At 42.7% G+C, this 17,030-nt stretch overlaps 2 protein-coding genes across 4 annotated transcripts in view; one reads left to right on the top strand and one right to left on the bottom strand.

The window, feature by feature from the left end:
• The window catches only part of Xpo6 (exportin 6), a 97,017-nt gene that overhangs the window by 6,459 nt on the left and 73,528 nt on the right, over positions 1-17,030 (top strand). The gene's annotated exons all lie outside the window — the stretch shown is intronic.
• The window catches only part of LOC110329114 (histone H3.3-like), a 2,336-nt gene continuing 728 nt past the window's right edge, over positions 15,423-17,030 (bottom strand). The window contains exon 2 of the mRNA XM_021208686.1: positions 15,423-15,841. Coding sequence (XP_021064345.1) covers positions 15,423-15,841 — 419 coding nt within the window. The remainder of the gene's footprint in view (positions 15,842-17,030) is intronic.

The raw sequence follows: 17,030 nt of genomic DNA, 5'->3' as shown, positions 1-17,030 counted from the left end.
TCACTCTGTAGACCAGGCTGGCCTCGAACTCAGAAATCCGCCTGCCTCTGCCTCCCAAGTGCCGGGATTAAAGGCGTGCGCCACCATGCCCGGCTTTTTTTTTTTTTTTTTTTTAAGATAGGAACTTTGTGTGCTGACTGGATTCAAACTCAGGATCCTCATGTACGAGTGCTGGGATTACAGGTGCTCGCCCCCACACCAGCTTTGTGATGGTTAGTGTTAAATTGGCACCTTGTCACCCTTCAGAGTCACCTGGGAAGAGTCTCTGGACAAATCTGAGCAGACCTGGGGTTGTTTAGGTCAAGCTGGTCAGTGGACCTAGCTGGGGGTGAGTGTCCTGATTGTGTTAATTGATGAGGGAAGTCCAGCCTGCCGTGCCGTTCCTGGGGTTTAAGTCTTCCAGTGTATTGGGGAAAGGGAACTGAGCAAAAGGAGCATGGGGGGCTCGTTTTCTTTCTTGACTGTGTGTGACTAGCTGCTCTGTGCTTCTGTCTTGACTTCTGAATTAGAAACCAAATGCCCCAGATGCTTTAGTCAGGTCTTTTAGTCATCGCTACAGAAATGAAGTAGGGGGGCTGCTCCAGCTTCCAGGTTCTCCTCCATCAGTCTGTCTAAATGCATTTTGCAACAACTACTCAGCCAACTCGAAGGGGGGGCCGCCTGACATAATTCAGAGCAGTGCTGAGGGAGTTTCCCTTGGTTCTTGAAGACTGGGTTTTTAGTTAGGCAGGGTGGTTGGAAGCACATAGGATTGATTCCACAGGTAGTTTGACTTTCGACTTCTCAGTAGGGGAGAGGATGGTGTATTAGATGCTAAAAGTGATGGGCCTAGAATGTCTTTTAGACTTCACAAACCATACCTCATTCTCTCCTCACAGCCTCCTACCATCAGTCGCAGAACCCCTTGGCACACTCTGGCCTCTCTCCTTCCTTCTCTCTCATGCTGCCTCTACTTCTCTTTGTCATTTTCATTTTTTTTTTTCAAGGTAAGACCATGATCAATACCACCATAAAGTATCACCTTTTTGAGGTTTTGTAGGTCATTAGTTTAATATCTCACCTTTGATTTTAGTGGTTTTTTTTTTTTTTTTTTTTTCTTTTGTTACTTTCCTTTAATATGTAATAATTAAAAGGCTGCGGCCTTGTAGTAAGTGTCAAACAATTTAGAAGGTTGGAGCCTCCTTGCCACTCCTTTCTGTTGCTGTGTCTAGTAAGGTTCAGCATATTTGGACACTTGAATGAGGAGAGGGAGTTTGTAAGCTTTTGCCCTGGGCAGGTGGACATGTGCAGGACATGAGTGAGGGGAGTTAGAACTAGTGCACTGTGGATCATGTGCTGAAGCACAGGCAGCCAGAGCGAGGGAGACAGGGAAGGGGACAGGTTTAGAGGAAGACAATAGCTTATTTTTTACTTACCTTTGGTGATAGCCATTGTGTAGGGCTCTTCTACTGCTGCTGCTGCTGCTGCTACTACTACTACTGCCTCTGCATTTTTTTTAATTATTTATTTATTATATGTAAGTACACTGTAGCTGTCATTAGACACTCCAGAAGGGGGAGTCAGATCTTGTTGCGGATGGTTGTGAGCCACCATGTGGTTGCTGGGATTTGAACTCAGGACCTTCGGAAGAGCAGTCGGGTACTCTTACCAGCTGAGCCATCTCACCAGCCCCCCTGCCTCCGCATTTAATCTCTCAGTCTTCGTTCTGTGTAACTATTACTGTTCCCAATTTACAGTTGAGAAAGATAAGGACATTGGCTCAGAGAGAGTAAGGTTAATAGCATGTCTACAGTTACATGGTGATTGACAGAGCCAGGTTTCAGAGCTGGTTCCAACCCCCACAGCCATGTTGTACACAAGATTACTAGATTTCTATAGTACACATTTACTGAAAATGTAGACTGTTCTAGAAAAACAGTGCATCTTGCCAGCTGAACTTAAAACCTGAGAACGTTTGCTCTCCATAGTGGAGGTTGAGATGGTCAAATCTTCCAGCATCTTGTCTCTGGCTATCCTATATAACATGATGGGATTGAGGAAGTGTGAGCACTGAGGACCCTATGGCGCACATAATGGATGTTTATAGGGAGGGACAGTTGCTTGCCTTCAAGTTTCAGTTCAGATGAGCTTATTAGGCTTAGTTTGCCTCCTCTCCCTCCCTTCTTCCCTCCCTCTTCCTTTTTGAGACAAGGTTTTTTTGTATAGGCAGTTAGCTGGAATTCATTGTTGCCCCAGCTGTCTTCAAACTTGGATCAGTTCTCCTGCCCTCACCTCTCAGTGTCACTGTGTTGGATTTAGTAGGCTCATTTTCACAGTTAACAGTGATTAGCAGCCCTGGTGTAGGGCTCTAGCTGAAGGTAGCCAAGGGATGTTTTGAGAGTTGAATGAAGGTAGAACAAAAGATCAGTGCTTTGTAAATTGGCTAACCAGTCCTGGGACAAGTTCTCTCTTCTTGTCTCAGTTATTGTTGTTTTGCTGTGAAGAGGTACCCCGACTAAGGCAACTTTTAAAAGAAAACATTTAGTTGGGGCTTATAGTTTCAGAGGGTTTAGTCCATGGCATGGCGCTGGAGCAGTAGCTGAGCAATTGGTTTACTTCCCAATTCACAGGCACTGGGTAGAGAGAAAGTGAGAGATGGAGGCTGGTATGAATCTCTAAAATCTCGGAGTCCACCCTCAGGAGGAGTCCACCTCCTTCACCAAGGCCATACCGCCTAAGTACTTCTCAAACAGTTTCACCAACTGCTGATCAAGCATTCAAACATAGGAGCCTATGGGGGCCACTCTCTCATCCAAACCACCACTTCCCTCTTTTCTTTCTTCTATTAGAGTGCCAGCTGCATACATTCCTTAAAAGTGACCACATGCTATTAAAACGAAAACTCCAGGAAGTATCAAAAAGTACAAAGAAGGTAGCAAAAAGGGGAGAGTAAGTACCTAAAATCAGTATTTTTGTTTAAAAAGTGGTAGTGATAATTTTCTCTCTTGTTTTCTGTGCTTGTCTTTGCTTCCTGTGTAGGGGTGCATGTGTGCCCCTGCATATGGTAGGCAGAGGACAGCCTTGGACACTGTTCTCAGGGACCCTTCTCCCACTTACTGGTTTGGAACTCATCTTGACCAGGTCGGCTATCTTGCTATTAGGGACCCACTTGACCAGGTCGGCTATCTTGCTATTAGGGACCCACTTGTCTGCTTCCCCAGCGTTATAATTACACATGTGTGCCACAAGCATGCCTTGCTTCTTATGTGCCTGTGTGTTCTGAGACTTGAACTCAGGTCTTCTAAATAAGCTATCTTCCCAACCTCCTGGTTTTGAATTTTTTTTTGAATAGTGTAGAATAGAGTTTATTAAGGGCATGGGGAGGGGAGATAAGAGGGTAGTAGAGGTAGAGGAAGGCAGAGGAAGGAGGGGAGTGGGAAGAGGAGGGAGAGGGAGAGAAGTGAAGTAGAGGAGTAGATGCCAACCATGAGCACTTGGAGAGAGAGGGGGAGGGAATGGGGAGAGGGTGGGAGCAGGAAGGGAAGGGCAAGAGCAAGAGAGCAGGAGCAACCTCCTGCTTTTGAGACAAAGCCTTTTTATATATATGGTTCAGGCTGGCTTTCAGCTAGGCCTCCTGCCTCGACTCTCATGCCATTATCATAGAGTGTGTTACCATGTCTAGATATGTTGACTTTTGGGGGAGGGCATTATAATAGTTAAAAGATACTGCCACTTGGGTTAAAAAACAACCCTTTATTTTGAAACAATTGTGTGCTCACAGGAAGTTGCAAAACTGGTGCAAAAAACCCTGTGTCTACTTTAGCAGGTGCCTAGGTCATGTCCAAACCAGGAGATTAACATTTGATGTTTACCAGTTATTATTGTGTATTTGTTCACTTATGTATTCATGGGTGTTCAAGTGTATGCATTTTATGTATATGATTGTGCAGAGTCCTGAGGTTGATGCTGGGTGTTTTCCTTAATTGCTCCCAAACCTTATTTTTTTGAGACAGCATGCACCTCTCATTGAACCCAGCGCTCACATACTAGGCTAGTCTGGGATGCTCTTGTTTCCACCTCCCACTGGTGAAATGAAACATGCATATTGCTGTTCCTAGTGTAGTGACTTGAATGAGAATGGCTTCCATATACTCAGATTTGAATGTTTGGTTCCCAGTTTGTAGTCTGTAAGAAAGATTAAGAGGTATGGTCTTGTTGGAGGAGGTGCGTCACTAGAGGTGGGCTTTGAGATTTCAAAAGCCCATACCAGGCCCACTCTTGGTCACTTCTGCCTCCTGTTTGTGGATCAGATGTAAGCTCTCAGCTGCTTTGTTTGTTAGCAGCACCATGCCTGCCTTCCAACTGCTATGCTGTGTGCTCTGATGATCATGGACTCACCCTCTGAAACTGAGCTAGCCCCAATTAAAGTTTTCTTTTATAAGTTTCCTTGATCATGGTGATAACAGCAAAAGAACAATAATGCTAAGACACCTGGCACTGTTCCCCATCCCTCCCTCCTCTTTAATGTGAGTTTAGGTGCTGGAATGTGTGATGTCTGTAATTGTTTCCGAATAATGAAAGTTAAGAAGTAGAACGAGCATTGTCTGTGAACGTAGGGGATCCATTCCAGCAAGGCTGTAGAATCACACATGCATCTGGCTTGCAGCTGCTGATAGTGGGAGGGGAAAGATGAACAGAAGCTTTGATAATTTTAAATTTTCCTGCCAAGTTGGTGCCACACACCTGTGATCACAGGATTCAGATGAGGTAGGGTGGTCTAGAGTTCAAGGCTAGTTGAGTTCAAAGCCAGCCTGGCTAAATTGGGTTTCCTAAAAGAGATAGTTGCAGTTTGGATTTCTGAACAGATATGGGAAGTCTCTAGACAGAGAGTTTGGGGTATTTGGTTGGGGCACATGGTACAGCAGGTCCATGTGGAGTGGGGAGCTAGACTGTGTGTTTAGCGATGTTCACATTGAATGAATGGAAGTGTGGAATGAGGGCTTTGTTAGGCAACACAGGGGTTGTTTAAGGGTGAGATCTGGGGAGGGAGCCCCGTCCTCATGAATACTCAGAGAGTTATTCATCCGAGTTTTTCAGTCTGCTTGGAAGAAAATTTAAGTGCTCTGTCAAGGATTTGTTTATTTTAGGTGGTTTTTTTTTTGAAGATAATTTTAGACTTTAGAATAGTTGTAAAGTTAATGAGGATATCTGTGTGCTTCTCTACAGAGTTACTAAAAACAAAAACCAAAGCCCTGCAGGAAGCACCCTGAGTGTTGATTTGTGACCAACTCAGTTTTTGTGCCATCTTGATCCTAGTACTGACAGGCAGTTGAAGCTGGTGCTGCTTATAGATTATCAATGGCATTGGTAATCTTAAGAAAGTACTACCAGGCCGGGCGTGGCCGCCACGCCTTCCATCCCAGCTCTCGGGAGGCAGAGGCAGCCTGCTCTACAGAGTGACAGCCAGGGCTACACAGAGAAACCCTGTCTCAGAGAAAAGAAAAGAAAAGAAAGAAAAGAAAGAAAATACTACTAGCAAAGAGTAGTGGCGTCTTACCTGTTCCTCAGTATTGTGTGTGTAGGAAAAGTTATTTGGGGTTAGAGTTTATTTTCTGTTATAGGAGTGGCTCTCTCTCTCTCTCTCTCTCTCTCTCTCTCTCTCTCTCTCTCTCTCTCTCTCTCGTCAGTAGCTTGGGCTAGCTTTCACATCACAGTCTTCCTGCCTCATTTCAAGTGCTGACTTGCAACTGGACATACCTTCATGCCTGTCTTAAAACTTGACATTCTAAAGTGTGCCAAATTCAGTGACATAGGACAAGAAGTGCAGCTTACTAGTAGAGCATCCATCCAGCATAACATCTCAGTTCAGTTTTCTTTTCTTTTTTTCTTTTTTCTTTTGTCTTTTTGAGACAGAGTTTCTCTGTATAGCCCTGGGTGTCCTGGAACTCACTTTGTAGACCAGGCTGGCCTCGAACTCAGAAATCCGCCTGCCTCTGCCTCCCGAGTGCTGGGATCCCAGTTCAGTTTTCAATACTACAAACAGCAACATGTGACATTGGGTACATTTGAGATGTAGAATTTGAGAGTTTTTTCATCACTTGAGAGGAAATCCTGTACCTACTCAGTTCTGTCTGTCTGTCTGTCTGTCTGTCTGTCTCTGTCTGTCTCCTCCAAGCCCTTGGCTTTTGTGTCTGTGGATATGTTTGCTATGAATACTTTATATAAATGAAACCATACAGTATGTGACCACTCAGTCTCTTTCTCCCTCCTTGGTGTCTTGCTTATGTTGCCTTGGGTGCCTTGAACTCCTAGGGTATCAGCCTCTCAAGCACATTGCACTATATAAGTATTTTTTTCCTAAACCATGTAAAAGATGATTTATAAGATTACATTTGTGCCAGTCGGTGGTGCCAGCACTCAGGAGGCAGAGGCAGGCAGATCTTTGTGATTTGGAGAATAGCCTGGTTTACAGAGTGGGTTCCAGGACAATCAAAGCTATACAGAGAAACCCTGTCTCGAAACAGCAACAGAAAAGATTACATTGAATCACACCTATGTATTATAGTCAGAAGATGGGTAATCTCTTTGGTAGCATTCTGGAATTCTGGAGAATTGGGCAGGCTGCCTCAGGCTGTACCATGAGGAAGAAGTCATTTTTTACAGTTAACCAGTAGAGGACCAATGACTGTAGGGCCTGAGATAATAAGAAGGAATCTGAGACAAGGATAAAGGTGGCTTTTGAATGAAATGACAGCACTTTTCATGCTGGGGATAGGTAGGAACCTTGTAGATAACACCCTTGATTCTGTTCACACAGATAGAGCTCTAATGGGCATGTGCTGCCATTGATACACTTTGTCTTTAACACCAGTCAGTGACTATAAATATGAAGGGGCTGAGCATGGCTCTGAGTAAGGCGCCTGTCACTGAGCTTGACTGTCTGTGTTGGTACCTAGGAGTGCGTGGTGGAAGGAGGGTGGAGGGCCAATAGTTCAGTATTTTCTATATTGCATAAGCTACTCTGATGTCATTATATTGACTTGAAAGCCTTCACAGATATGACTGAGCATTAATAAAAATATGAATATTAGATAAGTGCTGAGGAATAAACTGGTAACAGCTTTGGGACATTGTCTTCATAAAAGCGAGTGACAAGGCTGGGGATGTAGTTCAGTGATAGAACACTGGCCTGGTATATGTAAGGCCTTGGATTCAGACAGATGATAGAAGATGCAAGTGTTTACATGAAGTTCATATAAAAGAAATTTGTGGTAAGAGAGAGATTGGTCCTAACCAACTCTTGCACACTGAGGTATACTTCTGATTGTCTTTCATACCAGGGTGCTCTGGAAGCATGCAGGATTCCTCAGGTTCCCAGAAATCAGTGGACTGGCTCTAGCCTGTCTTTTTCTACTGTCATGCATCTCTCTCAGTGGAAGCATTGGTGCTCATCAAACCTGGTTTGTGTAGACAGCTTCTTTCTGTGTCCTTTATTTTTGCTGTGGTCTACATTTAGGGGTAGCCTTTAGTACTGCATGCTGGAGGAGCAGTTGAACGTATTCTTCTGGGCCTGCTCTTCCTTTGCTCAGGAGTGATTTCTCCTTCTGGGGAAAGCATCACATGTGGGTCCACTTCTGCCAGGTATGTAGTCCTGCATCCTTGCTGAGGTAGAGCTAGCCCTTTCCCCTAGCCTTGGGGGTAGGTTAGTAAAACAGTTCAGAATGAAGAGGAGCAAGAAGAGGAGGAAGAGGTAGACAGCGCTGCCAAACAAAACAAAACAAAACACAACAATGGGTGAAGATGCCCTTGGCTTGGATAAGTTCATCTTTTGTCTATTAGACTCCTTACCTTTCTCATTTGAAAGCCGTCTTGGAGCAGTGAGAAGCAAGGTAGAAGATAATGGTCTACTAGAAGATTAAAAACTGATTAGTGGGGCTGGCTCAGCACATAAGAGTCGTGTTGGCTCTTTCAAAGGACCTGGGTGTTACTCCTAGCACCCACATGATGGTTTTCCAACCACCCAAAACTCCAATTCCAGAGGATCTGATGGCCTCTGTGGGCACTGTATGCATGTGGTACACAGACATATGTACAGGCAAAACACCCATACACATGAAATAAGAATTAATAAAGCAAGCAAACAGAACACCTTGTCAGTGCTTGTTTTGGCAGCATATACATTAAAATTGGAGCAATGCAGAGTATTGTGACTCCTGTGCAAGGAGGACGTTGCATTCCTGGAGCATTCCATTTAAAACAGTGCCTCTTTAAAGGGGCTGGAGAGTGGTTGTCAGCTCTTGCTGCTTGCTCTTCCTCAGTTCAGTTCCAACACTCACACCAGGTGGCTTACAATTGCTAGAAATTTCAGTCCTAGAGGATCTGACACCCTCTTCTGGCCTTAGCAGGCACTCTGTGTGTGTGTGTGTGTGTGTGTACACAAAAACAGAAACAACAATAGTAGTCTTCAAGACAAAACAAAACATCATCCCATGGACAGGAAAGATGGCTCAGAGTTTAGGAATACTTGTTGCTCTTGTGGAAGAATCAGGTTCAGTTCCGAGCACTCACATGGTGACTCACAAATGCCTGTAAACTTTTGTTTCAAAGGACTTGACACTGTCTTCCAGCCTTTGTAGGAACCAGACACAAATATGTACATTCATACATGGAGGCAAAACACACAAAAATCAAAATGAGTCTTAAAAATCATCACCTTGCTAACGCTAGGCATGCTTGTGCACACCTGTAATTCTAATACTTGGGAGGCCGATGCAGAAGGACCATGTGTTCTAGATCAGCCTGGACTATATAGACTATGAAAACAAATTCTAGCACTAGGGAGACAGAAGCAGGTGAATCTCTGAGTTTGAGGCCAGCCAGGGCTACATAGTGAAACTGTCTTAAAACAAACACCCCCCCAAAAAACAAAATGACCCTTGTTAATTGGAAGTTATTTCCAGCTAAGAGAGACTGCAAAGTAGTAGGTTGAAACAAGCCTGTTAACTCTTTGATGTTTGTGTTATGGTTTGTCTTTCTCTGTCTGTCATAGGTACATGTATAGATATGCTTTGGCAGAGGAAGATACCTGATATCAACCTCTTGCCTCAAGAAGTATACCTGTGCATACACTTGAATACACCCATGCATCAAACACACACACACACACACACACACACACACACACACAGACACACAGACACCTCTGCAAGTCACTATTTTAGTGTCATCAGTAGGTCCAATGTAGCTGTTCCCCTGTAGTTCAGGGTCCAGTCTGGGTTCAGGTGTAGCATTTGCTTATTATGAATTTTTAGTCCACTTTAGGTTTGTTAGTAGTATTATTTTGAAACATTACACCCATGCATTGATAGCTAGTTAGTTGCTCTTGTTTTTATGTATTGTTGTTCCCTAGTACATGGGCAGTTTTCCCAGCAGAAAATGTACTGTTCTCTGTCTACAAAGATGTTTACTCTAGTTAATCCCTATGAGGATAGAATATGCTACCTTGACTTTTATCAGTCCTGCAGTGGGTCTAGTGAAGCTTCCGAGCTCAGACCCTTGGCATTCTTTTTGCTTCTAGCTTGATTCTGGTCAGCAGCAATCTGATCAGGAAGAGAGAGACTCTAATGGGGCACTTGGTATAAACCTGAGAAATACTAGAGGGGTGTTTTGCCTGTTCTTGTCTTTGTGGAAGTTTAGTCTGAGGCTGAAGAGTGGATTCAGATGGGCCAGAATGTGTATTTTCATTAGCTATTAAGGATCCACACAGAGATTCTGTCTAGTCATGTCTGTAACTGTTCCCAAAGGGCAAATACTGTTGAGCTTTGAACTGTAGGTAGATGAGGAGCTTTTCCAAGGCAGATGGGTCTCTTTGCTCTTTGGTTCAGGTGATGTTCATTGTGTGATGTGCAGGCCTTTGTCCTAGCTGCATGTTTCTGTAACTGCAGCTCTGTTTGCTCAGCCTCCTTAGAGTACTTTCTCCCAGGAGTTCTACCCCACCCTTACTTATCCCTTGTAGCTAGCTACTCTTGTTGCTGTGATCTTGAACTTGACAAAACCCATGTGAGAAAAGAGAAGGGTTTCTTTTTGGCTCAGAGGATGCAGAACAGTATGGTGGGAAAGCATGGTGGCAGGAGCTTGAGGAGGCAGCTGGTCATATCGAGTGTGCAGTCAGGAATCAGAGGTAAGTACGTGCTCAGCTAGCTTTCCGCTTTTTCTGCTGTCTGGGACCCCAGCCCATGGAATGGTGCACTCAAGTTTGAGGTGGGCCTTCCAATTTCAGCCTAATCTAGGGACTCCTTCACAGCCATGGTCAGAGTCTTATTTCTAGATTGTAATTGTCAGTCAGCATTCACACCATACTTTTTAAAATCATAGACTGGCTAAGAATTTTAACATGACCTGGCGTGCTGACCATTCAGCTGGAGTTTTGAGTGACCCTTTAGAGACTGAGTGTGAGTGACTGTTGTTCTGACCACTAGGGCTAGAGAGATCAGCTGGTTTCATTGACTTGCTTAGAGAGAAACACAAGATTTATAGTTCAGCAACAGAGAGGAGCAGTGAGAACTGAAGGAGGGGCTCTGAAGGGCGTGTATCTCGGGACTAGAGCTTCCTTCCTGTTCTTTGCTACTTTCTGGCTTTCTGATGGCCTTGTAGCACTGGTGTGGGGGAGGGGCATCCTCACATTGATTGCCATGTTACTTTGGATCTTACACTGCAGCGAAAGACACTTTTTTTTTTTTTTTTTGGCCTGTTTTCTATGGTTACAAGTGTAGGAAAGGAGGGTTAATTTGAGAGTGGAGACATCTATGGTGATGGTATTATCTTTGAGAGAAAAGTTTACTTGAGACTGAGTTTGCTTGCTAATTCTGTACTTTTGAACCTTAGTTGGCAGGTAGTGTGGGATCAGTATCGATATCAGTAAGGCTGTGAACCTATAGATAGGAAGGATGTCTGTGGTCCACTGGGAACACAAGTTGTATAGCTCCTGGGAAAAGAAGCAGAAAGTTTGATAAAGGCTTTCTTTAAAGCCAAGGGTTATGTTGCAGAGGAGATTGTTTTAATTTCTTTTTACATTTCTTTAATTATTTTGTGAACACATGTGTTTGTGTGGGTGTATGTCCCATGGTATACATGTGGAGGTCAGAGGGCTATTTGCAATATGTGGGCTTCAGGGATCAAGATCAGGTAGCCAGGCTTGGGCTAGCGTTTTACCTAATGAACCATCTCTCTGCATCCTGAGATGGTTATTTAGAGGTCATTAGGTGAAACATTACAGATTTAGTCAAGGTTTGAGAAAACTTAGGTATTCATTTTGCCACAGGGGCAAAGGCCCATATAGATCATCTATCATAAGGGCTTCTGTTAGGCTTTGTTAAAGATATTTTTAGCAACTATTTACATATTTATTTTCCAAAAAAAGATTTGTTGTTTGTGAACAAAGGTCATACTTACAGCTTTTGGATAGGAAATTAATATCACATGTGCATCTTTGTGGGAATCAGTGGTGATCCTCAAGAGCCAAAGCAATAGCAGTGGTTAGTAGCAATCTTGTTTTTAAACTCACCTAGAATTGCTCTGAGAACTGTAATATTGTCTAAAACACTGACATCAGTAGCCTGATTTTGAGTCCCTACTTTATGCCTGGCATTGTGCTTATTATATGTGCTTTATGTAAATGATCTCATCTAGTCCTTAGAAGAATCCAGTGTCTTAAAATTTTTACATCGGAGGCAAAGGTTAAAAACGTGGCCAAGGTTCGGGTGTATTTGAATTAGAGCCTGGAGAACCTGATTTCATAAGATACACTCTTTACCTAGTAGTGTGGATAGAAGCGTGCAGAACTGAATACAAGACAAAGACAAAGGGAAAACAAAAGGAGACAGAGAGGGATCCAGGCTATATAATCTTGGAGAGGAATGTAATGAAGGCTGAGCTGTAAATTTTCTCTCCCGAAACAGGTCAAGGTGGAAGTCCCCATGAGTGTTCAAATGCCATGATGGTTCTCTTCTAGGAGCCTTGGAACTAGACAGCTTTAAGTCTACCTCCATTCCTGCAGATGTCTCTGCATTCCCCAGGTCCCATGCACAGATCCCTGGCTCTGGGCACTGAGGCTGTTCATACAGAAGCGCTGTTGTAGGGTGGTAACCAGCAGACTCTGCTTTCTCATTTGTAGCTTCTACTCTGCACCCTCAGGATCCTTCTGATCCTGTCAAATCAGGAACTGTCTTATTTATCTTTACATCTCAGGAGTATCAAGCTCATTTGCCAAATAAATGACTTGGTTTTTCAAGGTCAGTCTAGATTTAAAGGCTATGTAAAGCTAGATCTAGAAGAACGAAGGTTGAGATGTCTGCCTTTAGGGGAGTTTATTTGGCTATGAAGAACAGATTGCATCAGGGTTGGAAAAGTTGGTATCAAAGTGACCAGCTAAAAGAAGCTAATTTTACAGGTAGTAAACTAGGGAGTGGAAATTGTGAAGGAAGATGGCACAAAGTGAGAAAGCACTGGGAAACTGCAGGCTCAGTGGAGCCAGCCATAGACAATAGGAAAAAGTCAAAGAAAATGTCAGAGTCTGTGACCTTTCTCTTCCTTTCAAGTTTTCTTTGATGAGGTGATTCTGAGCCTTGATTGGCTTTGGTTCCTTAATGAGTCAGAAGAACAGGTCTTTGAACTGCTTATCCAGAAACAGAAATAGACAGCAGTAGAAATCTAGGCAGGCAGCTGTGTACCCATTAACAATTCTGCAGCAGAGAATGTAGGTTTGTCTTAGATATATGCATGGCTCTCCTAGAGGATTCTAAGACAGACATAGTTCATCATCCCATTTTGCCCAAAGGTTTTAAGTATGTGTGCCTTTTCTGTTGGGGTTAGCCAGGTGAGCCTTGGGGAGGCATAGGCAAATAAAACAGCAATATATGACTTTGCTGTGGTGCCACCTTGGATATATAGGCAGTAGTGGGACTCACATGGAAACTGCAGGTCTCTCTTTACACTGTAGTGAGTAGTTGTGCTAACTGATGAAAATACCACTGACATTCAGGGTCTAAATTTTGAAGATGCAGTTTGAAAGCTCAAAGCACATGTACATGTTCTTAGAGACAGTTACTTTATAGCTGTTACAGCATGTAACACTCAAACCAAGAGTAGAATATTCTTGGAGTTCCAAGGTAATTCTTCCTCAAAATAACCACCATTCTGACTGTAATACACAACTTACTCTTAGTTTTGTTTAAAATTTTTAGTATAAAACATGTTGGGCATAGTGTTACATATCTTGAGTTCCAGCACTCAGGAGGCAGAGGCAGAGAGGCATGTGGATCTCTGAGTCTGAGGCCAGCCTGGTTTACTAGATAGTTCCAGGTCAGTCAGGGTCACGCAGAGAAGCCCTGCTCCAGGTTTGTGTGTGTGTGTGTGTGTGTGTAAAACAGTGAAAGGGTGTGTTTTGATGTCTTTCATTTGTTCATTTGTGTTTATGGGATCCTTTGCTGTTGTTACAAGAGTGTCATGGTGTCCTATAGTACTCTCTCATATAAACAAACCACAATTCATCCCATTAGTGATAGACATTTGAGTTTTAAAATTTTTTTATTCTGTGTAATGGCTCTATGAATATGTATGTACATTTTATTTGATGTACATGCACAACTTTCCATTAGTTACCAGAATTGCAGTTGTTAGACTTACCAGCTTTCTCAAGTGTGTATGTTCTTGTGCATAGTGTCTGCATATCTCAGTTGCTTAGAAAACACTTGATACTGTCAGTTTAGGGATTTTAAAAAAGTTTTACTTATTTTTCTGTGTGTGTGTGTATTTTTGCCTTTGTGCTTGTCTGCACCATGTGCATGTCTGGTGCCTGAAAGGGTCAGAAGAAGGCATTGGATCTCATGGGACTGAGATGGTTACAGATGAGTTACAGATGGTTGTGAGCTGCCATGTGTGTGCTAGGAACTGAACAGACAGTGTTCTTGAATGCTTGAACTGTATCTTCAGCTCACTGAGTCTAATTTTGCTATTTTGGTGGTTGTGTAGTAGTAGCCTCTAACATTTTAAATTTGTATTTCTCTGAGCTGAGCACTTATTTACATCTTTCTTGTGTAAGTAACTTTGTCCAAAGGCTCTTGTCTTTTCGTTGTTACGTTGCTTGTACTCTGATGAGATTTCTGGTTCCCACTCAGTGTTTTCTCCCATTCTGCAGCTTCCTATGCCCTTTGATGAGCAGTTGGGTTTGCTGCTCTTATTTCTTATGTTTAGTGCTTTATTTGTCCCAACCATAGAAAGAAACTGTAACCTTGGTCATGTAGAGGTGTTTTGTAGAAGTTCTGTTGTTTTACTTTTCACATTTTGTGGCTTAAATTTATGTTTCTTTTTTCCTCTGATTGATCTGATTGATATGTGTCTCAGTGAGTTTTATTTATTTATTTTAATACATTTGCTTGTTTGTTTATTCAGGTGAACATATACTTATATGCCTGCCTTTTGGGAGTCTGCTCTCCTCAGGTTGGCAGGCTTGGTGTCAAGGCCTTTACCTGCTGAGCCATTGTGAGAGCCCCTCACTTAGTTTTAAATTAGTCTTCAAGACCTGAAACAGAAATCTCAGCAGAAGTTGTGAAGCTAGCAGATTGATCTGAATCCTGAGATGCTGACCCTTCCTGTTCCAACTTAGAGTTGTGGGGGCTTTGCTCTATGTTCTTTGTCTCATTACTTGAGAGTGTAGTGCTGTGTGGTGTGTTAACCCACCAGTCTGGATCTGGCTTTGCCACTTGCTTGAAACAGCTGGCAAAGGTTTCAGTGGCCTTCCTGCCAAAGGGGTTGGGGACCACCAGTATTCTTTAACTGTTTTCAGGTCTCGAATGTTTCCTGTTTGTTTTCTACATCTGTTCTGATTGTTTACTCAGGTGAACTCTGGGACTCTTTTTTTTTTTTTTTTTTTTTTAAATAGTTTAATGTATTTTAATAGCAAACTTACAGGAACAGCACAGAAGACAGACAACATTAAAAACATGTACTTGCATGTAGGACAACTCAGAAAAGTATAGTGAGTGAGTGGAATCTACTGTATGATAAAAAGGCTACAAACACCATTTACTTGCTGTTAATAAGAATTTACTTATTTTTAAAAAATCCAAATGCTGGCATTGTCCAGACAATTTTAACAGGTTTATTTATAACTGCTATAAAGTGGAGCTGTTGGAATGTGTTCGCTGAAACATTCTGCTTGCATTAATGCTTTACATCTTGCATTTATATTAAAAATTCACACACAAATGAATGTAGAAAAACTGCCAATATCTGATTATGTCTTCTATATTTCCACTTGCAGTCATAAACTTAGGTATCTTTGACCCCATGGAAAAAATATCTAACATTCAGAACTACTGATAACAGGAAGAAGAGGAAAAATATTTTTTTGAGAATGAAATGTTTTTCCTCATTTTCTGGGACTCTTAAGCACGTTCTCTGCATATGTGGTGTGCTAGCTGGATATCTTTTGGCATCATGGTTACACATTTGGCATGGTTAGTGCACAGGTTGATATCTTCAAAAAGGCCAACCAGATAGGCCTCACTTGCCTCCTGCAAAGCACCAATAGCTGCACTCTGGAAGCGCAGATCTGTTTTGAAGTCCTGAGCAATTTCTCCCACCAGACTCTGAAAGAGCAGCTTGTGAATCAGGAATTCAGTGGACTTCTGATAGTGTCTGATTTCATGGAGTGCCACAGTACCAGGCCTGTAACGATGAGGTTTCTTCACCCCTCCAGTAGAGGGTGCACTCTTGCGAGCAGCTTTTGTAGCCAGTTGTTTCCTGGGTTCACCACCGGTGGATTTGCCAGCAGTCTGCTTTGTACGAGAAATGGTGTGGGCACCTCCTTACTTACTCCCCCCCCCCCTTTCTCCTTTGGCTCGAGCTTGGCAAACAAGAGGTGATGCTGGAGAGCGGCAGCCCTGGGACTCCTTTTTTAATAACTGTAAATGAACACAATTTGATTTTTGTGATCTTGCTGAGAAGCCATAGTGATTCTGCAGACATGAATGAGTACAGTTTTGGAGGAGATCTGACTACTTTTGTTTTGCAGTGTTCCTGCCTGTTTTTGTTTGGTATCTAAGACCAAGCAAATATCAGGTAGCCATCCTTGCCTTCTTAGTTTATCCTGCAGTTTTGTATATAGATCACCATATTTGATCCTTGTAATATCCTGTGAAACACAGTAGTGTTGGAATTATTGAAGTGATCAAAATGTCAATAGCCTGGATTTGTGCTTGTTGGGAAATACCTGGCGATGCCTCTGCTGGTTCTGCTGCATGTCCATGTTCATGTGCTGCATTGTCTTTACAGTTGACGGAGCCTCTTGGGTTGTACCTTATCTGGCCTTCTGGCCTTCTTGACTGGCACTGTTGGTGGTGTGTGTGGTGCTGTTCTTGTAATTTGGCTTATTAGGGGAGATGGCTGAAGTTCCTCTGTCTCCACAGTAGTAAATGATTGGCTGGAGGCTTCCAGACTTCTCACAGTTCAGCAGGAAACATGTTTAAAAGTGATCCTGTTGTCTTAAAAGACTCTGCTATCTGCTAGTAAAGGAGATTTGGGTAAAGGAAACAGAAAAAGAATTAAAACTAAAATAACAGGAGTTCTCAAGTAGATAATGCCAATGAGGGTTCAGACATAGCTTGTAGATGCTCAACTTTTTTGCACACAGACTGTATGGAGTAGTTTCTGCTACTACTACTTAAAAATGTTTTATGAGATCTGGTCTGCAGTCTAGGTTGGCTTAGAACTTGTTTGCCATCTTCTTGCTTCAGCCTTCTAAGTGCTAAGACCACAGGAATGTGGCATTAGACTTTGCATGGGGTTTAGAATCAAGTTTACTGGTGCAAGCAGCTGTTCTCTTGCTGAGTGAAAAGGAAGTGGAGATCCATGTGCAAGAGGGAACTGGCGTGCATTCACAGTCTCGGGCTGGGTTTTTTCATTTTCTTTTTCATTTTTTCTTTTTCTTTTTCTTTTTCTTTTTCTTTTTCTTTTTCTTTTTTTTTTTTTTTTTTTTTTTTTTTGCTCGATAG

The sequence above is a fragment of the Mus pahari genome, chromosome 1, assembly GCF_900095145.1.
Source record: "Mus pahari chromosome 1, PAHARI_EIJ_v1.1, whole genome shotgun sequence".
Lineage (NCBI taxonomy): Eukaryota > Metazoa > Chordata > Mammalia > Rodentia > Muridae > Mus > Mus pahari.
Note: the sequence above shows the minus strand (reverse complement) of the source record. Positions and strands in the feature narration are given on the sequence as shown.